The sequence below is a fragment of the Dendrobates tinctorius genome, unplaced genomic scaffold (assembly GCF_039654945.1).
Source record: "Dendrobates tinctorius isolate UK_male_01 unplaced genomic scaffold, ASM3965494v1 ptg000102l, whole genome shotgun sequence".
Classification (NCBI taxonomy): Eukaryota; Metazoa; Chordata; class Amphibia; order Anura; family Dendrobatidae; genus Dendrobates; species Dendrobates tinctorius.
This window is the reverse complement of record NW_027361770.1, coordinates 8,567,660-8,590,797: the sequence shown is the minus strand read 5'-3', so window position 1 is coordinate 8,590,797 and position 23,138 is coordinate 8,567,660. Positions and strand designations below refer to the sequence as shown.

The following is a 23,138-nucleotide window of genomic DNA, read 5'->3' as shown; positions in this document are numbered from 1 at the left end:
TTTCCTCCAGACGTAGAGGATGCCCCCTTGTCCCCGTCCCAGGTCTAAGAATAAAAAGATCATTAGAAAGGTCTTTGTACTGTCCCCGCATATATTTATACATTGTAATAAGATCACCCCTAAGCCTTCGATTCTCCAAATTAAATAACCCCAAGTGTAATAACCTGTCTTGGTATTGCAGACCCCTCAGTTCCCTAATAACCTTGGTCGCTCTTCTCTGCACCCGCTCCAGTTCAGCTATGTCTTTCTTGTACACCGGAGACCAGAACTGTACAAAGTATTCTAAGTGTGGTCGCACTAGTGAGTTATATAGAGGTAAAATTATGTTCTCCTCACGAGCATCTATGCCTCTTTTAATGCATCCCATTATTTTATTTGCCTTTGCAGCAGCTGCCTGACACTGGCCACTAAATGTGAGTTTGTCGTCCACCCATACACCCAGGTCTTTTTCAGTGACAGTTTTGCCCAGTGTTTTACCATTAAGCAAATAATTATACATTTTGTTTGTTCTACACAAGTGCATGACCTTACATTTATCCTCATTAAAGCTCATTAAAGCTCATTTGCCATTTATCAGCCCAAGCTTCTAGTTTACATAAATCCTCCTGTAATATAAAATTGTCCTCCTCTGTATTGATTACCCTGCAGAGTTTAGTGTCATCTGCAAATATTTAAATTCTACTCTCTATGCCCCCTACAAGGTCATTAATAAATATGTTAAAAAGAAGCGGGCCCAAAACTGACCCCTGTGGTACCCCACTACTAACCGTGACCCAGTCCGAGTGCGCTCCATTAATAACCACCCTTTGTTTCCTATCCCTGAGCCAGCTCTTAACCCACCTACACATATATTCCCCTATCCCCATTGTTCTCATTTTATGTATCAACCTTTTGTGTGGCACCGTTTCAAAAGCTTTTGAAAAGTCCATGTACACCACGTCCACTGCATTCCCTTGGTCCAGTCCGGAACTTACCTCATCATAAAAGCTTATCAGATTAGTCTGACAGGAACGGTCCCTTGTAAACCCATGTTGATATTGTGTCATGAGGTTATTCTTCTCCAGATACTCCAGTATAGTATCTCTTAGAATACCCTCCAGGATTTTACCCACAGTTGAGGTTAAACTTACTGGCCTATAATTTCCAAGTTCAGTTTTTGTCCCCTTTTTGAATATTGGCATCACATTTGCTATACGCCTGTCCTGTGGTACAGACCCTATTATTATGGAATCTTTAAAGATTAAAAATAATGGTCTATGACTATGCTTAATTCCTGCAGTACTCAGGGGTGTATCCCGTCCGGGCCCGGGGATTTGTCAATTTTAGTGATTTTTAGACGCCGCCGTACTTCCTGCTGGGTTAAGCTGGTGACATTTAATGGAGAATTTTTATCCCTGATCATGTTATCCGTCATGGGATTTTCTTGTGTAAATACTGTTGAAAAAAGTCATTTAGCATATTGGCTTTTTCCTCATCCTCATCCACCATTTTACCCAGGCTATTTTTAAGGGGACCAACACTATCATTTTTTAGTTTCTTACTATTTATGTAATGTAGTTAAAGAATATTTTGGGATTATTTTTAGTTTCTCTGGCAATGAGTCTCTCTGTCTCATTCTTTGCTGTCTTGATTTGCTTTTTACAGAATTTATTTAATTTTCTGTATTTATAGAGATATTGAATTCCTATATTTTAATTGCCCTATGGGTTACCTTGCTCAGGGGTACAGTGATTTCACCATGGTTATTGTTGTCATTCCCTATCAATGCACTTTATTCAATACAGGATTCTCCATTGTTTTTTGAAGGGCTCTTTGGTTGTTACCATATTTATCAGCTATACCTGTTTAAATATATAGCTTATTATTGTACCAGCTACTTATTTAATATTTTGATCCGCTAAGCAGATGTAGTGTACTGTATGCCATGTTAGTTGACTATTTACCCCTTGTAGCAATTCATTCCCTTATAAATACATTTTTCTTGGTGTTTTGAGGTGTCCTCCAGGGCATTTTGCTTTTATGTACTTTTTTACATGTATTTTAATAATATTATAATACAAATTTATTTTATTGATATTGGGATCTCTTCGTCTTCTTATATATATTTATATGGGATTAGTTGTTTCATGTTGTACATCTAGTCTGATCTGTGGACTGCAGGGTATAGGGAAGCAAAAACTGAACATAATGACAAATAGATTTGCTGGAAAAGATTTAGAATAAATTGTATTTTATTAATTGAAATCCCTGGCATTTAGCTGTGTAAGAGTTGAGTGGAAGGTCCTTGACAGCGATCTGCTCATGCACAGTCATATAGGAAAGACTGTCAATCACTGAATGGGACCGCCCACTTGAATGCATACAGACACCAGGGATGTCAATGAAAGAATTTGAAGGTTTACTGAAACTTTTCTTACAAAAATTTATATCAATCCTGCTCCAGAACATTCACCTCACTAGTGTGAGATTTCAGGCATAAGGGATGTTAAAGCTTGACATGAATTAGATGACCGGGTTTCGTCACTCCCTGTCCTGCTCTAGCTTCTCCCAAAATACCAAAAGTCGCTACATTTATGTGCAAAATATTGCTACCGGCTTACGCTAAAAACTTAGAAAGCTTTTTATTATAATGTTTGCAACACATAAAAATGTTGAATGATAAGAAACAGCAATAAACGTTTAGAAGAAAATCAGTCCTATGTTAAAAATTAAAAACGAAATGTGGATATGAATAAAATGACGATGAAGTAACAAAATTATTAAATTTACCTGTAAGGTCTGATCCATTTTTGCCCATTTTATCTATTCTGTTGGCAATGCTAATCACAAAATTTTTGGCAAGACTGAAATTTGTTTTGCCAACACTTTCAGAGCTGTCTATTACAAACACCACGTCAACTGGCTGGCAGGATCTGTAGCAATCTGCGAAAAGAAAAACATGCATTAAATACTATGTTTAGTGCTCATCTATTTTTTTTTTTATAACCAAGAGGCCCATTCAACAAGTAGTTTTCCCCAGAATTTTGGTGTAAAATTGCTTGAAATTAATGTTAATCTCAAAATTGTACACAAATTTTGCGACTTTTAGCAATTCTACGCCAGTCCCAACCAGCTATGCCAACGTTTTCAAAAGTGAATGAAGCTCAAGTAAGACAAGAGTGTGTCCGATAAATTGGTGGAAATTCTGATTGAAATATACTCTCAACATTTCTGGAAGTAGCGCGGCAGTTGAAAGATGCACCAAATTCATTAATATGAGAATGCATCTTAAGGAATTTGACATATCTTACTCCAGCTCCAGCGCATACTTCATCAAATGCCAGTTTTGATGAATCAGGGCCAATATTCTTATTGTTATAAAATATATTCAAAATGAAAGATTTAAAAAAAAAAAAAGGAAGGCGTGTACAAAGTAGAGAAATATGGTAACGGAAACACCTCTATAAACATATTATTTATTTCAAACACCCTTGCTCTGTAATACAACACCTTTCAGTGAAGAAAACACAAACCTACCTGCAAGATTTTCTTGTTTTGCACTTTATTGTTCATGAGTTTGTATAGATCAATATATAAAATTTTGATCTCACAGGTATAGACAAAATAGTCAATCTTCGTATTGTGCATTGTGATATATTGGCTATTTATGTTAGCTGTTACATAATTACATAATTATTTACAATGCTTGATAATTTTGCAGACTGTTGTACAGTCTTTAGAAAGAACAGTCTCTGTGCTACATTTTTATATTGACCATCAATCTACATGTAACTTAAAAGTACAGATACATTTGTGGCATAAAAGTCTGATAGATGCAGGTCCCACTTCTGGGACCGGCATCTATTATCACCTATGTCCTCTCCGCCACCCCTCTACTCACTGGTAGTCAAGTGTAAGATGGAACTAGGGATCATGGGACCCCCATTCTGGAAATAGTGGAACCTGCATATATCAGACATTTATGATCACACCACAGGTGCTTCTCACAAAATTAGAATATCATTGAAAAGTTAATTTATTTCAGTTCTACAATACAAAAAGTGAAACTCATATATATTACAAACAGAGTGATCTATTTCAAGTGTTTATTTCTAGTGATGGATGAGCACTAAAATGCTCGGGTGCTCATTGCTCGGGTCGAGAAAATTGGAATGCTCAGGTGCTCGACCCGAGCAATGAGCCCAATATAAACCTATGGGAAAAATTTTTGCCGTGGGCCCCTCCCCGGTGGTCTGCAGATGGACTAAAAATTGAGGAAATCGATGGGAACAGTGCTCAAAGACATGGGAACATCATGGGGAAGACCCCTGGAATCATTTCTGACTCCCAGGTCACTGCTGTGAGCAATGTTGTCAGAGTCTTACGCCACTTTTACAGACTCACAATAAAACATACAAAAACAAAACCAAAATGGAATGGATTTTCCTGGGAAATATGTTAAAGAACATCCTTTCCAGGCTAAAGACTTGTATATAAGGCAAAATAAATAACCATAAACAAAAATGCTCATCCACCACTTGGGCTATGTTCACACATAGCATTTTTGATGAGTTTTTCAACTTTAGCATTGGTTTCAGCCAAGACAAATGCATTCACTGGGAAATGTCATTTTAACATTTTACAACCTTATCTGGCCATGTGGTGTGGGACACATCATCAGACAAAGCCTATTTTTATAGGGCCATCAGGCGGCCTTTAATATTCTTAAAGGGCCAGCTGTCGACCCTCACTATTCTTAGAGAGCCATCAGCCAGCTATGCTTTGTTGTTCCCATTATTAAACAGTGGGTCTCCTATACTGCTGTTGCATATGCAGTGAGTGGCAGGGCTGCCCAAAATTTGGACGCACCCCAATACGTCTTTGAAGAGATGTAAAGGAGGGCCTCCTGAAATCAGCTGCCAAAAAATTGGAGGCACTACAATGCCCCTTGGTAGAGACGTGGAGGAGGGCCTCATAACAAAATGTTCTCATTAGAAAGGAGTAGGTCTCCCATAGTGTTTGCCTATGCAGTGAATGCAAGAGCTTCCAAAAATTTGGAGGCACTACAATGCCCCTTGGTAGAGATGTGGAGGAGGGCCTCACAACAAAATGTTCCCATTAGAAAAGAGTGGGTCTCCCATAGTGTTTGCCTATGCAGTGAATGCAAGGGCTGCCAAAAATTTGGAGGCACTACACTGCACCTTGGTAGAGATGTGGAGGAGGGCCTCATAACAAAATGTTCCCATTAGAAAGGAGCGGGTCTCCCATAGTGTTTGTCTATGCAGTTAATGCAAGAAGTGCCAAAAATTTGAATGCACTATAATGCCCCTTGGAAGAGACATGGAGGAGGGCCTCATAACAAAATGTTTTCATTAGAAAGTAGCTGGTCTCCCATAGTTTTTGCCTATGTAGAGAATGCAAGAGCTGCCAAAAATATGGAGGCACTACAATGCCCCTTGGTAGAGATGTGCAGGAGGGCCTCATTAAATACTGTAATGTTCCCATTAGAAAGGAGCTGGTCTCCTATACTTGTAATGAACATACACTAAGGGTATGGGCTGACAAACATTTACCCCTGGGGGTATACATGAACATACTGAACAAAATTTTTTGTTACGGGCATCATAAACACCCTTTAAAAAATTATGTGGGTGTTGCATCACATACCATGGTTATCCTGGTGATGTAAAGGTGGTGGATGATGAGAAGGAGGAGGACAACAGCAAATAGCCAAAATCAGGAAGCATATACCCATGAAGGACTGTTGGTTGAGATGGATTTGTGTATTAAAGATGGCATACCCACACTAATAAACAACCAAACTTCTTCCTAGCTCTGCAGAAACTCTCCCTACACTGCCCGAGTTCGGAGCAGACTGTGACAAGCATGGCGCCGCCCGGTCTGCTATAGACCCGATGACGCTGTGCGGCCAGGAAATCACTATAATGCCACAACCAACATGGCTGCGGCATTACAGTGTGTGGCAGACAATCCCTGCATGTTCATTGGCTCTCTAAAAAGCGCCAAACATGCAGGGCGGGGACCTGAGCTCCCACTGAGCAACCCCGGAATTACTCAGCGAGCTCCGAGCATCGCGATCACTGCAATGCTCGGGCGAGCACCGAGTAGTGACGAGCGTGCTCGCTGATCACTATTTATTTCCATTAATGTTGATGATTATGGCTTACAGCCAATGAAAACCCAAAAATTATTATCTCAGTAAATTAGAATACTTTATAACACCAGCTTGAAAAATGATTTTAAAATCCAAAATGTTGGCCTATGAAATGTATGTTCAGTAAATGCACTCAATACTTGATTGGGGCTCTTTTTGCATCAATTACTGCATCAATGCGTCGATTAGGCTGTGGCCCTGCTGAGATGTTATGGAAGCCCAGGCTGCTTTGATAGCAGCCTTCAGCAAATCTGCATTGTTGGGTCTGCTGTCTCTCTTCTTTGTCTTGACAATACCCTAAAGATTCTCCATTGGGATAAGATCAGGAGAGTTTGCTGGCCAATCACAATGATACTGTTGTTTTTAAACCAGGTACTGGTACTTTTGGCAGTGTGGACAGGTGCTAAGTCCTGCTGGAGAATGAAGTTTCAATCTCCAAAAATCTTGTCGGCAGAGGGAAGCATGAAGTGCTCTTAAATTTACTGTAGATGGCTGAATTGACTTTGGTCTTGATAAAACACATTGGACCTACACCAGCAGATGACATGGCTCACAAAACCATCACTGATTGTGGAAACTTCACACAAAACCTCAGGCAGCTTGAATTGTGTGCCTCTCCAATTTTCCTCTAGACTCTGGGACCTTGACACCTTGTCTATTGGTCATGAGTGGCTTGACACAAGGAATGCAACACTTGTAGCCTATGTCCTGGATACATCTGTGTGTGAAGCAATGGCTCCAGCAGCAGTCCACTCCTGAATTTCCACCAAATTTTTGAATGGCCTTTTCATAACAATCCTTACAAGACTTCAGTTATCCCAGTTGCTTGTGCACCTTTTTCTACCACACTTTTTCCTTCCACTCAACTTTCCATTAATATGCTTGGATACAGCACTCTGTGAACAGCCAGCTTCTTTAGCAATGACCTTTTGTTGCTTACCCTCCTTGTGGAGTGTGTCAATGACTGCCTTCTGGACATCTGTCAAGTCAGCAGTCTTCCCCATGATTGTAGAGCCTACTGAAACAGACTAAGGGACCTATTTATATGCTTAGGAAGCCTTTGCAGGTGTTTTTTGTTAATTATTCTAAATTACTGAGATAATGAGTTTTAGGGTTTCATTGGCTGTAAGCCATAATCATTAGCATGAACAGAAATGAACACTTTTACGCAGGGAGTTCATCCGTACCACATGTCAATATTCAAGGTGTTTATATCTATGTTGTTGTTACTGCTCGGGCTACCCCGGAACGCCATCTAATTCCCTAGCTCCCCCCCCCTCCCTGGTTGCCTCTTTGCAACCATCCATGGTTCTCCCCCCCACCTCTTCCTCCCTTCCCCTTTCTTATTTTCCTTTCTTACTCTCTGGTTCTGGTTGTTTGAAACCCTCGTTTTGAGGATTAAAGAGTAAATGGTAGGTTGACTTTATACGTATTAGGTGTTGATTAACCAAAAAAAAAAAGTTGTAACTTGTATCAGACATGATTGTTGGTGGTGTGATGGGAAATGTGAATCATAATCAAAAGATATACTACCACGTGTTACAGCGTTGTTCTCTTTGTGTATTAATGCCATTGATACCTGAATTTTTTCCTTTTTCTAATGTAACTTCCTACAATAAAAATTGATTGGAATAAAACAGAAATGAACACTTGAAATAGATCACTTTGTTTGTAGTGACTCTATATAATATATGAGTTGAGCAGGTTGCGGGATGCAGTGAGGCAGCAGAGGCAGAGCAAAGGTTAAAGGGTTTAATTAACAGGGGAATACTCCACGCGGGAGATAAAGCAACTTTAAGGAGGGAACAGGTGAATAAAGGCAGGGTATATGATGGGGGCAAATAGCAGTAACTATAACAACAGAATGTCTCTTGGTTGACTTATCGTGTAGGTCAGTCCTTGGGTTGTGGATGTTGTTGAACCGACGATGGTGCCCACAATGGTGGGTGCAATGCCGATCCGATGATGTCCTTTGGGTAATGAAGCTCCGTCTTCTGGCAGCAGCGGTTGGCTTCCGGTACCTCCCGCTGAGCCTTTAGTCCATTTACTACTGCAGCCAAGAGGGTATAGGTCTCAACACTCTCTGGGTTCAACGTAGACCGGTGGGCATAAAAGGGGGAATCAGGGCACAGCTTATAGTCCCACACTGAGTCTCTCTGAGGTGATGCGTGATCAGTACTCACGAGCCAGGAGCCTTTGGCACCTCGCTTCAGCGTGACCAACGTGCGTCCTGCACATTTCTCCTGGCAGACCCTGCTAGTTGCCGTGGTGATCTGTGGGTGTGGATCTGCTCTCTGACAGGACTCGAGGGCCAGAGCACTCACTTCTGCCTGGCGCGTGCTGTCTCTTCCCACCGAAACTATGTACTGCCGCACACATTGTGGCTGCAGCTGCTTAGCCACTCCCCCTACTCCCAGATGTGTAGATTTGTCTGGTCTCATTAATTTTCAACCGGACAACAGAGGAGACAACCCCAACAGTTCCAGACCCGGCACAGAACAGCTATAATATACTGAGCTGCCGTGAGCAACCAGGCAGCCATTTTATGAAAGTTAGGAAAGAATATATTCAACTTTTACAATAGAAATAATACGATGTACTCTGTAAAAGCAGATGGAGGATATAAAATGAGATCATGCCCATTAACAAATTTAGTAGATGTGTATACAGGTAAATTGGATCAGCCTCAGGGCAATGAGAAAATAAAACCAACGAATATATGGTAAATATGTGCATTTATCATAGTGTTAGTAGAAAACAGACTTCTGCAATTGTCAAATGTATGAATTTATGGGTTTAGTCTAAGAGCAGTAACAAGATTAATGACAGTAGTTAGAGATAATATTGGATTTATGTGTTTTTTAATGTGGTCTGGTGAAAAGTTAATTACTGATGTAATATTGTGTTACTTCTTTCTTTGTCCAAAAAGATATGATGTAACCATATACGCCCTTTTGCTATAATATGTATACAGTTTTCTTTGTTTGCATAATGTATAAAAAGCCTCTGTTACTGTTGCTCGGGGCCATTCCATCGCCATCATGCCACTATGCCTCACCATGGCCAGGGCACAGAGCCTTATCATCGCCAGACTTCCTAGCGAATCTCTGCCCGTCTGAATTCCTGTTTTTGCCCTCATATTTCAACTTCTCTGATTTTCTGTTCTGTTTTTGCCGTGTATCTCTGAATAAACTTCGACCACAGCTTGAAAAGAGTCTACGAACTTTTTCCCGCCTCTTCCAACTCTCCCAAATTAGGACTTTTTCTTACAGAGACAACCCCAACAGTTCCAGACCCGGTACAGAACAGGTACCCGCGGGTCCGGTCCTTCTTCTTATATGAGTATCACTTTTTGTATTGAAGAACTGAAATAAATTAACTTTTTGATGATATTCTAATTTTGTGAGATGCACCTGTAAACAGTATGTCCTGAATGTCTTTCCTGAAACATCCCCAATAATCAAACTTACAAATAAAGTATCTTAAAAAAGAGGAAACAACAAATAAAAAATTAAATGCCAAATACAAGGTAGGGCAAACGCTATATTGGGATCTCTTAAATGTTATTTACATACCACAACATCCGCAGATTTCCTCAACATAGCTCATGATTTCACAGTCCTTAAATAGACAAATATGTTTTTTTAACTACTAATTCTGTAATTGCTTTTATATGTTTTGTCACTGTTGTATGTCCTTTGTTAGTTGACTTGGTTATGAGAGAAATAGTTTTAATACCTTCAATTCGTCAAAACAGATTTATAGAAAATAAAATGCATACTAATATTCTAAAGTAACAGAATTTATTAATGAAGATGTTTATTCTCTTAGCCATGGCTCTCCATCATTTTCCTGCTTATCAATGGTAACCCTTTCTGGCTTTTTTTTTTTGATCCGCCTATAGTTTCCATGTCTTGACAACATGTTTTGGGGCTATAATATCAGTACAGATGAATGTGAATGCTCCTTGGCCCTTTAGAGCTCACCTGAATCTGAGATTATTTTTCATTTGCTAGTTGCTCACTGTGAATTGCCTGTGTTCTCGTCACAATATTAGCTATGTCCTTACAGTCTTGTCTGTCTAATTCCTTCCTTACTTTTTATCTTGACTTTATATTTACATTTCACTTCGTATGTCTTCTGGTATTTCTGATGGCTCTTTTTACATTGAATAGTCACTTTATTAGTGACTAGTCAATGTAAAAAGGAGATAATTTTTAGGAAACTTTTTGATTGTTTAATACTAATTAGTACAATGTAAATGTACACAAACAGCAGTGTAACAGTATATGGACATAAATATGCATGCCGCTTTTTACCCTTGGAAAACTACCTGTGTTGATGTATGTCTGTTTTTTACATTTTAGATTCAAAGTTATGTTTTAGTTAAATACTCATTTTGCGGCATTTGTGATGAATTCAGAAACAGAAGGCGAGAGTTTGCTGTAGCCAAATGTTTGCTACTGTTTTCCTGGCTTGATATAAAATTCTAGGCATGCCTGTAGACCAGATCTTCACAACATTTTTTTGGTCCAAGGGCCACAAAGCCATACTAAACCGATCCCAAGGACCTCAACAAATTTAAAGTGGTTCTTACATCAATATATCACCAGAACTAAATTTTGAGTATTTGAAGAGGATTTGTAGATATTCTGTTCAGTTTTTTGCTCCAAAAATAAGTGTGAACATACACTAACTTACACTTCGATTTTAGAACAGAAACTGAACACAATCTGGCTAAATTCTCCTCATAATCTCAAATCTCTAAGTATTGAGGATTTTTAAGTTTTAACATAGCCATGAAACAAGTTTTGGATTTCTATATGTGAGCAAGATCAGAACTACCATCAGCACATGAATGCAACAGCAGAACAGCCATTAGAGCATGAATATATCAACAAAGTTAGTGCAGCGAACAATTGCAATGTCAGGTCAGCTCCATATTCAGTTGTATCACTTAAACCTACTAGGAGTTCTTGTCAAGTCATCATCAAACTGCACGCCATACAGGAACCACAGCACTTGATGAGACATAGTATCACAAATAACCAATTACATCTAGGTACCTTATATTTGACATCTTCTCTTAAGTCGTTCCCATCACATTTTGTCTCCATATAGCACAGACGCCATGAAGAGATTTTATGCACAGAGCTAGTCTCTGCAGACTTCCCTGTTCTCTGTTTTCAGCAGTGATTCCTGACACCGTGCCCTTAAAAATTTAAGTACGGTATCATTATACTGCCTCATAAAGATATCTTCCATGCTGTGCACCTGAATAATTGTCTCTGTTTCCTGTATAAAATATCCCCACCATTGCACAAAAATTCCCTCCATATTATCCCTGTCCACTGCACACTGCCCCTCTGCAAAATAAAACTCCACACTTTGCCTCTTTAATATATACCTCCATACTGCCCCTTTGCAAAATATGCCCCATACTGTCCCTCTACAAAATATGCCCCCAACACTGCCCTTCTGCAAAATATCCATTACTACTGTCCCTCTGAAAAATATCCCCCCCACATTGCGCCTTTCTAAAACATCCCCCCATACTGCGCGTCTCCAAAATATCCCCTCTACAATGCCTCACAGCAAAATATCCCCAGCACACTGCCCCTTTCCAAAATATCCTGCCTTCAAATTGCTCCTCTGCAAAATATGTCCCCCTGCCCTGCCACTCTGCAAAATATACCCCCACACTCTGCCACTCCAAAATATCCCCCTACATACAATTTCTGTGCCTCTGTAAAATATTTCCAGCACAATGTCCCTCTGAATAAAGTACCTTCCAGTACTACCTATCGCAAAACTATGCTCTCTTTCAAAATTGACACCCCCAATTGTCAAGCCCTCATAGTAGCATTAACTCCCCTCCCCACCTCATCCACAATGATAAGGCATTCAATCTTCAGCTCCTTGTTGACCATGCTGTCTTTTCTTCTCTGCGGCACTTCAGTGTCAGCAGTACTGTGATTAGGTCAGCAGCGTACTGAACTCATCATGCTGCTTTATGTCGGGCCGGGACTGACAAGTGCTGCACTGTTCGTGTACCAGCAAAGGCACAAATACACATTTGAGTATAAGGAAAAGGAGCCGTCCCATCCCAGATGGCTCTGCGGGCTGTACATCATCATTCGACAGGCCCCATGCGACCTGTATGTTGTGCAGGCCTGCTGTAAACGCATAATTTTCCTCTTCACTATCCCAAAATACCCTAAAAGGCAAATCACTGGAGAGACATATTATCTCATACCATATACCTCATACATAAGGTTAAGCACTCCTTTCAAGAAGGATTCTAATCGAGAGCAATCACAAATCTTGTGCGTAAGAACCGCTCCTCTAATTGACAACTAAGTTATAATTCTAAGTGCCATTTTGTAAAGATACAAGGGGATTTTGTAAACCCTATGAGGAAGGAATGAATTTGAAAAACTGTGTGACTCGGAAATAGACCTTGTCTGCCATGACTTTGTTGTCAGGTGTCCTGTGACCAGAGGCTCCTTCCCTGTCCCTAACGCTAGGGGCTCCCTGTTCCCTAGATTACTTCTGATGATGAAGATGCCAGGTCCATGTACCTTGCCTTAGCTTCTTAATCCGCCCTGTCTGTACCCTTCCCTCACCCAGGGAAGAGGGGAGTAGTAGTGTACCATAATACACCAACCAGACTAACAAGGTAATACGAACAGTAATAATGAAAATTACCAAATATACTCAAACATACAACAGAGGAATGCACCGGGGAGTGGAGGATAGGGTTAAACCAAAGTTGGAGAAGAAAAAGCATTATCACACTCTCACAACCTAGCAACAGTCACAGATAAATCCACCAAATGCCTTCTTCAATAACAACTACCAACAACCTCAAGCCATGCAGCATATGCTACTCTAAAGGCCCCGTCACACTAAACGACTCACCATCGATCCCGACACCGATATGAAGGTGTCAGGATCGCTGGTAAGTCGCTATGTGATCGCTGGTGAGCTGTCACACAGACAGCTTCACCAGCGATCAGCACAGCGATGCCGAGCGCCCGGCATCGCTGGCTATCGCTGTAGAAAATAGTATCAAAATAAAAAATATAGTTATTCTCACCTTCTGACGTCCCGTTTAGCCATCCCGCCTCTCTCCACACTCCGGTCCCAGTGATCCTTTGCACGAATGACCGCGAGATGTCACGGTCTCGCGGGATAACAAAGTCTCGGGGTCATTCATGCAAAGGATCACTGGGACCGGAGTGTGGAGAGAGGCGGGATGGCTAAACGGGACGTCAGAAGGTGAGAATAACTATATTTTTTATTTTTTTTTATTATTTTTTTACACCTGATCGCTGGTCTCCCGCTGTCACACACAGCGATGCGTGCTGGCCAGCGGGAGACCAGCGACCAAAGAAATGTCCAGAGGTTTCTTGCAGCGATCAGCGATACCGGCAGGGGGGCCGCTCGCTGATCGCTGTCACACACAGCGATCTCGCTGGTGAGATCGCTGTTACGTCACAAAAGTTGTGACTCAGCAGCGATCTTGCTACCGAGATTGCTTAGTGAGACGGGGCCTTAACAATGAGTGCTAGCCAGGAACCAGTTTATATAGGAGATGAGAGAGACTAACATCTGACAATGAGTGCTAGCCAGGACCCAGTTTACATAGGAGATGGGAGTGACTAACAGTGCAAGCCTGAGAGCTTTAATGCAGGAAAGCTTCCAGGAGCTCTCAACTGAGTAGATTTACCCCAGCACTGCTAAAAGAAACTTGCACCATTTAATATGAAGGTGAAGTGCTTCTAATCCATGCAGGAGTAGGAGAAATCAGACTCTTTGGTCTTCTGTATCCTCTCTGACACAGTAAACCCGTGACAGTGTCATTTTATAGGACACAATATCTGACTACTGCTCATCTGCCAGCGAGCCCACATCAGGTTCCCATTTGCTTATTATTGCCATGGGAAATATACTATGGTATTCCATCAGAAGACATCCATGTACAGCAGTTTTCAAAAAACATGAATTATTCACAGAATCTTTATACTAGTTTTTATTTTCATGCATTGGGAACATTGCACACTGTTTTCTAATTCAAAACATGAAGAAAAATGTATATACTTTTTAACTACTTAACAGAAAATAAAAAAATGAACATAGGGTTGTTATAAAAAAATATAGCAGTGTCTGCATTTGTCTTTACAAACTCACAATATGCACTAGTTGTATACCCATAGTTTTTTTTTCTAGAACTGCTTCACATCTATGTTGCAAAGAGTCAACCAACTTCTGTCTCAGGTTAACTGTTATTCCAGCCCAGGATGCTTGAGCTATATCCCACAACTTTTTGGCATTTGTTGGCTTTGCCTTAGAAACTGCATTTTTAATGCAACCTCACAAGTGTTCTATCAGATTAAAGGGGTTGTCCGGGCTTTTCACATAATCTCAGTGCATATCTGGGCTGCAGAATGTTGACAATAAGTAATTTACCTTCTGTGGCCAGTTTGCAGGGTTTGCTAGATATCATCTCTTAACGTCCAGGGGGGGTGTGTTCTGGCATTGAAATGAGAACTGGTCGTTTCCTCCTCACTAGTTTCACTTTCCATAGATCAGTGTTCAGCGTGTGTCTGGGGGAGGAGCAGCTGGGTGGTTCTGCTCTCTGCACTGAGGCTGCTTGAGGGGGAGGATTTGTTACTGTGTGAGGAGGGCTAGGCTTGTTCATGTGGTCGGGGAGGGCCTGTTGCTATGGAGGGTGGGGTTGTTGCTATAGAGGGCATGTTTTTAGTAGAGTAGGAGGAAACGACCAGTTCTCATTTCAATGCCAGAAGACACCCCCCTGGACGGTTTTCTTAGAAGCAAGAGATGATATCTTGGAAACCCTGTAAACTGGCCACAGAAGGTAAATTACTTATTGTCAGCATTCTGCAGCCCTGATATGCACTGAGATTATGTGAAAAGCCCAGACAACCACTTTAATGTCCGGGGATTGGGCTGGGCACTCCATAACCTCAATTTTGTTGGACTGGAAAGAAGATTTTGCTCATTTAATGGTGTGTTCAGGGTCGTTGTCTTCTTGAAACACCCATTTCAAGGGCATATCCTCTTCAGCGTAAAGCAGCATGACCTTCTCAAGTATTTTAATATATGCAAACTGGTCCATGATCCTTGGTATTCGATAAATAGGTCCGGCACCATAGTAAGTGAAACATGCCCATATCATGATGCTTGCACCACCATACTTCACTGTCTTCAGAGTGTACTGTGGCTTGAATGCAGAATTTGGGGGTCAGCGGACAAACTGTATGCGGTCCTTGGACCCAAAAAGAACACTTTTACTTTCATCAGTCCACAAAATGTTTCTCCATTTCTCTTTAGACCAGTTGAAATGTTCTTTGGCAAATTGTATCCGCTTCAGTGCATGTCTTTTTTCTAACAGTGGGACTTTGCAGAGACTTCATGCTAAGAGATTAGCTTCACACAGGCATCTTCTAGCTGTCACAGTACTCACAGGTAACTTGACACAGTCTTTTATCATTGTCTTTGATGTGGTAATTAGAGTTGAGCGAAACAGGTCGGCCAGATTCATAAGTCGCCGACTTATGCCACAGTCGGGTTTCGCCAATCGAAACTCGACCATAGCATGAAGTCGGCCATGCGGTCGGCAAAACGGGCGCCAAAGTCGGATTTCCCAGAATGCTTGCACGTGCCTTTTTTTCAGCCAATGAGCAAGGACGTACACTGTGGGCAACGAGATGACATGTGCAGCGTCCATCACCATCGTGGATAAGGGCATTGCAGTGGTTGGCTTGCTTTGGGGGGCGTTATAGTGTCTATAAAAGCCTTGACCGCCGACCTCCATTTTACTTCTGCCGATCTTTACAGTAGGGAGAGGTTGTAAAGATATGAGAAGTTCTTATGTGCTTGTGCTGATAGCAATTGTGCTGTACAGTTAGTGTGCAGTGACAGGGGAGGATTTTTTTGTGTGCAGCAGTGCTGGTTATTAGGCTGCCTGATAGCTGTATTGCTGTGGGTACACTGCTGTGCAGACTGCTTTTTACACAGCACTAATACTTTTATTCTTTTTTTCTGCACAGTTACCGACCGTTCATTTTTTCCTACACCGTATAGAGCTGTACGCTCCTCACACACTACCGTGTACCGGCTGGTATCACAGACAAATACATGCTGACTATCTATGTGTGACTCCAGAAATAAATACAGAGATTTAAATTTTCTCCTTCACCGTATACAGCTTTACGCTCCTCATACAGTACCCTATATCTGCTGTTTGCATTATGTTCAAATACATACTGAGTGAGTGTCTGTGTGTGACTCTGGAAATATATACGGAGATTTAAATTTTTCCCCACACTGTATACAGGCTGTACGCTTCTGATACAGTGCCGTATATCTGCTGTTTGTATTACGGTCAAATCCATACTGAGTTAGCGTCTGTGTGTTACTCCGGAAATAAATACTGAGATTTAAATTTTCCCCTACACCGTATACAGCTGTACGCTCCTCATACAGTACCGTATATCTGCTGTTTGTATTACGGTCAAATCCATACTGAGTGAGCGTCTTTGTGTGACTCCGGAAATATATACGGAGATTTAAATTTTTCTCTACACCGTATACAGCTGTATGCTCCTCATACTGTACCATATATCTGCTGGTATTTTTGGTACATTTTCCCAAACAGGAAGTATGGTGGAAGAGACCGTGGACGTGGGTGGGGGGTCAGCTAGTACTGATGGTGGTGGTGGTGCATCTGCTGGTAGTGCCAAAAGCAGAGTAGCAACTAAGGCAGGAGGTGTTGAGCCTGTGTCATCATCTGGCTCCAGAAGGCCTGGAAGGCTCCCTTTTCTGGGAGTAGGTAAACCGCTTTTAAAGCCAGAGCATCAGGAGCAGGTTTTGGCTTACATTGACGAAACAGCCTCCAGCTCTATCGCCTCCTCTTCTGAAGTTTCAAAAACTGCAAGCACTGAGTCGTCAGTGCAGGCTCCTGGTCAGGAACAACACCTTTCCTTGTGTCCTTCACCCCCACCAAAAGTGAAGGATGCGGCAGGCCACGCTTCAGATTACTCCCTGGAGCTCTTTTCACATACCATGCCTAAGCTATCAAGTGAAATCCTGAATTCCCTAGTCCAAGATGAATATGACATGGTGAGCACTGATGCGCAGCCAGTGCTATATGATTCTGCTGGTTCATTCACCCAAAGCACTGCATTGCCCTCGCAGTCTACTGAGCCAGATTCTGACCCTGATGAAACTCAGGTACCCCTTCCCGCATACTATACCTTACCTTACACGGTGACACAGAGGAAGGTGCAGATGAAATTGAAGAGGAGGTGATGGATGACCCAGTGGTTGACCTGGATTGGCATCCATTGGGGGAAGAGGGTGCCGCTGGCAATAGCTCAGAAGAGGAGGAAGAACCGCAGCAGGCATCGACATCGCAGCTGCGGTTATCTGGCAGGCCTGCAACAGTCCAAAAATGTGTTAAAAAAACAAAAAGAGTTGCAGGACAGGTTGGCCAGATGGTCAAATTAGCACAGCGTGCAAGCCCTGAAACTTTTTCCCATAGTAGGAAGAGTGCAGTGTGGCAATTTTTATACCAAAATCCTATTGATGAGGCAAAGGTTATCTGTAAGAAGTGCGGAAGGACCTTTAGCCGAGGGAAAAATCTCCGAAATTTGAATACCAGTTGCATGCTTAGACATGTAAACATCATGCACTTGCAAGCATGGACGGACTACAAAACCTCAGGTAGCACACATGCACCTGCTCCGACTGAAGGTAGCCAGCAATGCTCCATCACTTCCCCCACTGTAAGCCCACCAGTTAGCACACCACCAGCAAGAAATGTTGACGTGTTGTCGCAAGACCAAAGCAGTCAGGGAATCACAATGTTTTTCCAACGAAAGACTGCATCTAGGCCATCACAACCACCACCACCATTACCATCACCAACCCCCTCTCAGTCCGCCATGTCCACCGCTAGTTCCACCATATGCAGCTCTCAAGTCCAGCTCACCCTAGCAGAGACTCTGAGTAGGACAAGAAAGTACTCAGCCTCTTATCCGCGTACACTGGCTTTGAATTGCTACATTGCCAAACTAATCTTATTAGAGATGATGCCCTTCCGTTTGGTTGAAAACGCAGCGTTCCGAGAGCTCAAGGCCTACGCTGTCCCACGCTATGACCTACCCAGTCGGCACTTCTTTTCTAGAAAAGCCATCCCTGCCCTCCACCTGCATGTGAAAGACCGCATTGTCCATGCACTCAAACAATCAGTGAGTGGAAAGGTGCACCTCACAACAGATGCATGGGCCAGCAGGCATGGCCAGGGCCGTTACGTGGCCATCACTGTGCACTGGGTGAATGTGGTGGATGCAGGGTCCACAGGGGACAGCGGCGGCAGGACAGTGCTGCCTAGCTCACGGTATAGGCAACAGTTGGCTGTAGGCGTTCGACCCTCCGCCTCCTCCTCCAGAAGCGAAAGCTCGTCGACAGAGCGCAGTCGCACGAGCACTCCATCCGCAGCTGCCAGTGTTGCACATGAGGTTTCCCACTGTCGAACAGCTAGTGGTAAGCGTCAGCAGGCTGTTTTAAATATGATGTCTTTGGGTGACAACAGACACACCGCGGAGGTACTGGCCGACTACTTGCAGAGAGAAACTGAGTCATAGCAGGGCAGTCTACATCTTGAGCCAGCCAAGGTAGTCAGTAATAACGGACGTAATTTTGTGGCGGCCGTAGCCCTGGCAAAACTCAGACACATACTGTGATGGTCACCTGTGACTGGACACACCGCCTCCAGCAAGATGAATTTTTATGACACGCGTGACCCTGGATACACTACCTCCAGTAGGGCGAATTTAAATAATATAACGTGCAGTCGAATACACCGCCTCCAGCAGGCGAATTTCAGTATTGCACGTGTATCTGGATACACCGCCTCCAGCAGGGCGAATTTAAATAATAAAGGGAATCACCAGGGAAACGGATACAATGGAGGGCCCTGCGATTAGGAACGTGGACGTGGAGACCTCCTGCACTCCCCTGAAGCCAGTGTCCCTGCACTCCTCGCAGTCCCTATAAAGGCTCCACACCTGTCACTGAGCCGAATACCTAAGAACCCTAGCTCGCCCTGCACCTAGCCCTTTCTAGTGAAATGGACAGTGCAGAAACTAATCCCACCACTGCACTGAAACACACAAAAAGAAAGTAACAAACAGGGAAAACACCACTTAGCTTTGCTCTGTTGCTATTGCTCCCAGCAACAGAGTAAGACACCAATGTTCAGCTTCAACCCTGAAGCTCGACACCTGAATTCAGCTTCCACCTGAAGCTATACACCAAAGCTCCCATGAGCTGCAAGGAACTCCTCTCTGTAGTTCCTTCCTTCACCAGGCTTGGTTGGAAATGAGCAATATCACCAACAGTGAGTGAAACCACCTGCTACACCTTTATAGGCAGGACCCAAGGAATCACACCAGCTGCATTATCATGTACAATAACACTAGCGGCCACCGGGGACAAACTAGAACTAATGACACCACAGTATAATGACCCAAATGGCCACCGGGGGCAAAACTAGAACTGAAACAACTAAAATGCAATGACCCTAATGGCCACCGGGGGCAAAACTAACTTTAAGCAAACAGCTTAAAGGAAAAAAAGGTTACTTGCACTTTTATCTATCATCATCCAACCTGGATCATGACAATACCCTCCATTAATGAGGGGCCTCTGGACCCTCAAGACTGCTCCTCATCAGGGAACTACTTACAGTGGGGATGCCCAGATCCAGAGTTCACCCCTGCAACTACCTGCACTTCAGGTTTATGACAAACGAGCACCGCTGGTATTGGCAATGTATTTTCTGGAGGCACCTGTCATGTCGGACGCTGTTCACACCACAGCGTCCGGCAGGCAGAGGTAGTTCCACCTCCAGCCACTATAGCCTCAGTGGCGCCGGCTTGATCTTCGGGCTCTCGGGGGTTAATCCTGCTGGAGACCAGGTTGGAAGGTTAGTCACGCCCACGGTCTTTAAATAGTCATACTGGCATATGGGCGTCGCCGATTATAGCTTGTGTTTCATACCAAGTGGTTCCGGTCTGGAGTGGAGGTGTTGCAGAGAGAGAGAGATTCGTATCTGGTGTCGTATGATCCGTCGTTATCCTTTCTCCTTCCCATATTTGTGTTTAGTTGTGCCCTGTTCACATTACTGTTTATTCCTGTGTGTGTGCGGCGCAGTGCAGTTTAAGTTCTCCCTGTCTGTCATTATTTGTGTGGGAGCTTTGGTGGTGTGACTCCTCACTGGGTGGAGGGTGGAGGGTTAAGTGCAGGGCTGAGCAGGAGATAAGGAAAGGTTGGAGGCTCAGGCATTTGCACCTTCAGCAAAAACCCTGGGTTGAGGGTCAGACAGGGTTTTCCCTAGTTATAGGGACATCACAGGGGCCCGGGAATTACAGCCTTAGTTGAACTAAGCCCCCGTGACATTATAATCGGCCCACATTTTTTCAGGAGTCCATGGATCCATTAGATTCCATAACCCGCCAGTTGGCGGCGCTGTCCTTACAGGTCTCCGAGTTGAAAGGGGCAGTTCAGCAGCAGGGCCTGGTAGTAGCAAAGGTGCAAACGGCATCTGCAGGTATCGGTGCAGAGCCGAAGTTTCCGCTGTCAGAACGATTTTCAGGCGATCGCAGCAAATTTGTCGTATTTCGGGAGGCCTGCAAATTATACTTCCGCATGCGGCCAATATCCTCAGGTAATGAGGCCCAGCGAGTAGGGCTGGTGTTGTCATTACTGAGTGGTGACCCCCAAGCATGGGCATTTTCCTTACCAGCTGACTCTGCTACATTTCATTCGGTCGATAATGTTTTTTCTGCCCTCGGGCTCATTTACGATGACCCTGACCGACTGGCTCTAGCGGAATCTAAAATCCGCGCCCTCCGCCAGGGGGAGCGCTTGGCAGAAGACTATTGTTCGGAATTTCGCCACTGGGCTGTAGACACACAGTGGAATGACCCAGCACTGCGGAGCCAGTTTATTCATGGGGTATCAGGGAGGGTGAAACAAGCCCTCCTGATGTATGAGACTCCGGCATCATTGGAGTCTGCCATGAGTTTGGTGATACGTATTGATCGCCGTTTTCGTCAGGGGGCACAGGAGACGCTACCTCTGGGGGAAAACAGAGGTGCAGGTGTGGTTGAAGTAGATGAGTCCCCTGAACCTATGCAGATTGCTGGCGTGGCACAGGTTCAGCCTCGCGCTCCGGGATTCCGGAAGCCCGGAGCATGTTTCTACTGTGGTAAAGGAGGTCATTATGTTAACGTTTGCCCAGTACTACCTAAGAGGGTCACACCGGCGGAAAACTGTTAAGCTCAGAGGGTATGGAGGAGACCCAACTGAGCGTATGCATATCCTCCATGATGGTATCTCAATGTATGCTCCCTGCCAAGGTTATTATCGCCGGCAGAGAGCTACCTATATCAGTGTTTGTGGATAGCGGTTCCGCCACCAATCTCATAGATGAGGAGTTTGCACACACCGCCGGGTTTAAGATCGAAAAACTTCCTCACCCCATACAGGTGGTGACCATTAATGCTGTTCCCCTCCCTCAAGGGGAGATTACTGAGTTTGTGGCAGAGGTGAAACTCCACATTGGGGTCCTACATTCTGAGTCGGTTACATGTAGGGTCCTCCGTAATCTCCCAGCTCAAATGGTCCTGGGTTTTCCATGGCTGTCCAGGCACAACCCGGTAATTGATTGGAAAACTCAGGACATAATACAATGGAGTGGTTTCTGCCAAGACAATTGCTTGGCCACATGTGTGTCCGCCGTGACGCCCAGCCTGCCGGAGACTTTGCAGGATTTCGCGGATGTTTTCTCTGAGAAGGGTTGCTCAGAACTGCCTCCACATAGAGCCTATGACTGTGCGATTAGGTTAAAACCCGGGGCCAAATTACCTAAGGCCAGGATGTTTAATATTTCTGGTCCTGAGAGACAAGCTCTGAAAGACTACATCGCGGAGAGTCTGAGCAAAGGTCACATCCGGCCTTCGTCCTCGCCTGTAGCCGCGGGGTTTTTCTTCATTAAGAAGAAAGATGGGGGGTTACGGCCGTGTCTGGATTTCCGGGAGTTAAACCAGATTACTATCCGTGATCCCTACCCAATGCCGTTGATCCCGGATTTGTTCAACCAGGTAGCGGGGGCGAAATGGTTTTCCAAGCTGGACCTCAGGGGGGCGTATAACCTCATAAGGGTCCGTCAGGGGGATGAGTGGAAGACGGCGTTTAACACTCCTGAGGGTCATTTTGAGAGTCTGGTTATGCCGTTTGGGTTGACCACTGCGCCTGCCGTTTTCCAACATTTTATTAATGATGTATTTGCTCATGTCCTGGGGAGATTTGTGATTGTATACCTGGATGATATCCTCATTTATTCTAGCGATCGGGACACTCATTTGGAGCATGTTAGGCAGGTGTTACAGTTGCTCCGGGACAACCAGCTCTATGCTAAGCTGGAAAAATGTTTATTTTTTGTCCAGGAGTTGCCCTTTTTGGGATATATTGTGTCTGCAGCCGGTTTTAAAATGGACACCGCTAAGGTGCAAGCGGTGCTGCAATGGGAGAGGCCGGAGAGTCTGAAAGCACTCCAGCGGTTCCTTGGATTTGCGAATTATTATAGGAAATTTATAAAACACTTTTCGACTGTCGCCAAACCGCTCACGGACATGACAAAAAAGGGTGCCGATCTGGCGAACTGGCCTGAGGTGGCTATACGTGCATTTGAGCGTCTGAAGAATAGTTTTGCTTCAGCCCCCATTCTGGTGCAACCAGACGTGTCTAAACCTTTTGTGGTAGAGGTTGATGCGTCGGAGGTGGGAGTGGGGGCAGTACTGTCTCAAGGCTCGTCCTTGAGCGAGATGCATCCATGCGCCTACTTCTCCAAGAAGCTGTCGCCGGCCGAACGGAATTATGATATCGGCAA

General features: G+C 43.7%; 1 protein-coding gene across 1 annotated transcript in view; it reads right to left on the bottom strand.

Annotated features, from left to right (window-relative positions):
- The window catches only part of LOC141099719 (uncharacterized), a 772,310-nt gene that overhangs the window by 52,748 nt on the left and 696,424 nt on the right, over positions 1-23,138 (bottom strand). Inside the window, exons 24-25 of the mRNA XM_073587712.1 lie at positions 9,730-9,775; positions 2,770-2,922 (exon numbers count right to left, since the gene is read on the bottom strand). Coding sequence (XP_073443813.1) covers positions 2,770-2,922; positions 9,730-9,775 — 199 coding nt within the window. The remainder of the gene's footprint in view (positions 1-2,769; positions 2,923-9,729; positions 9,776-23,138) is intronic.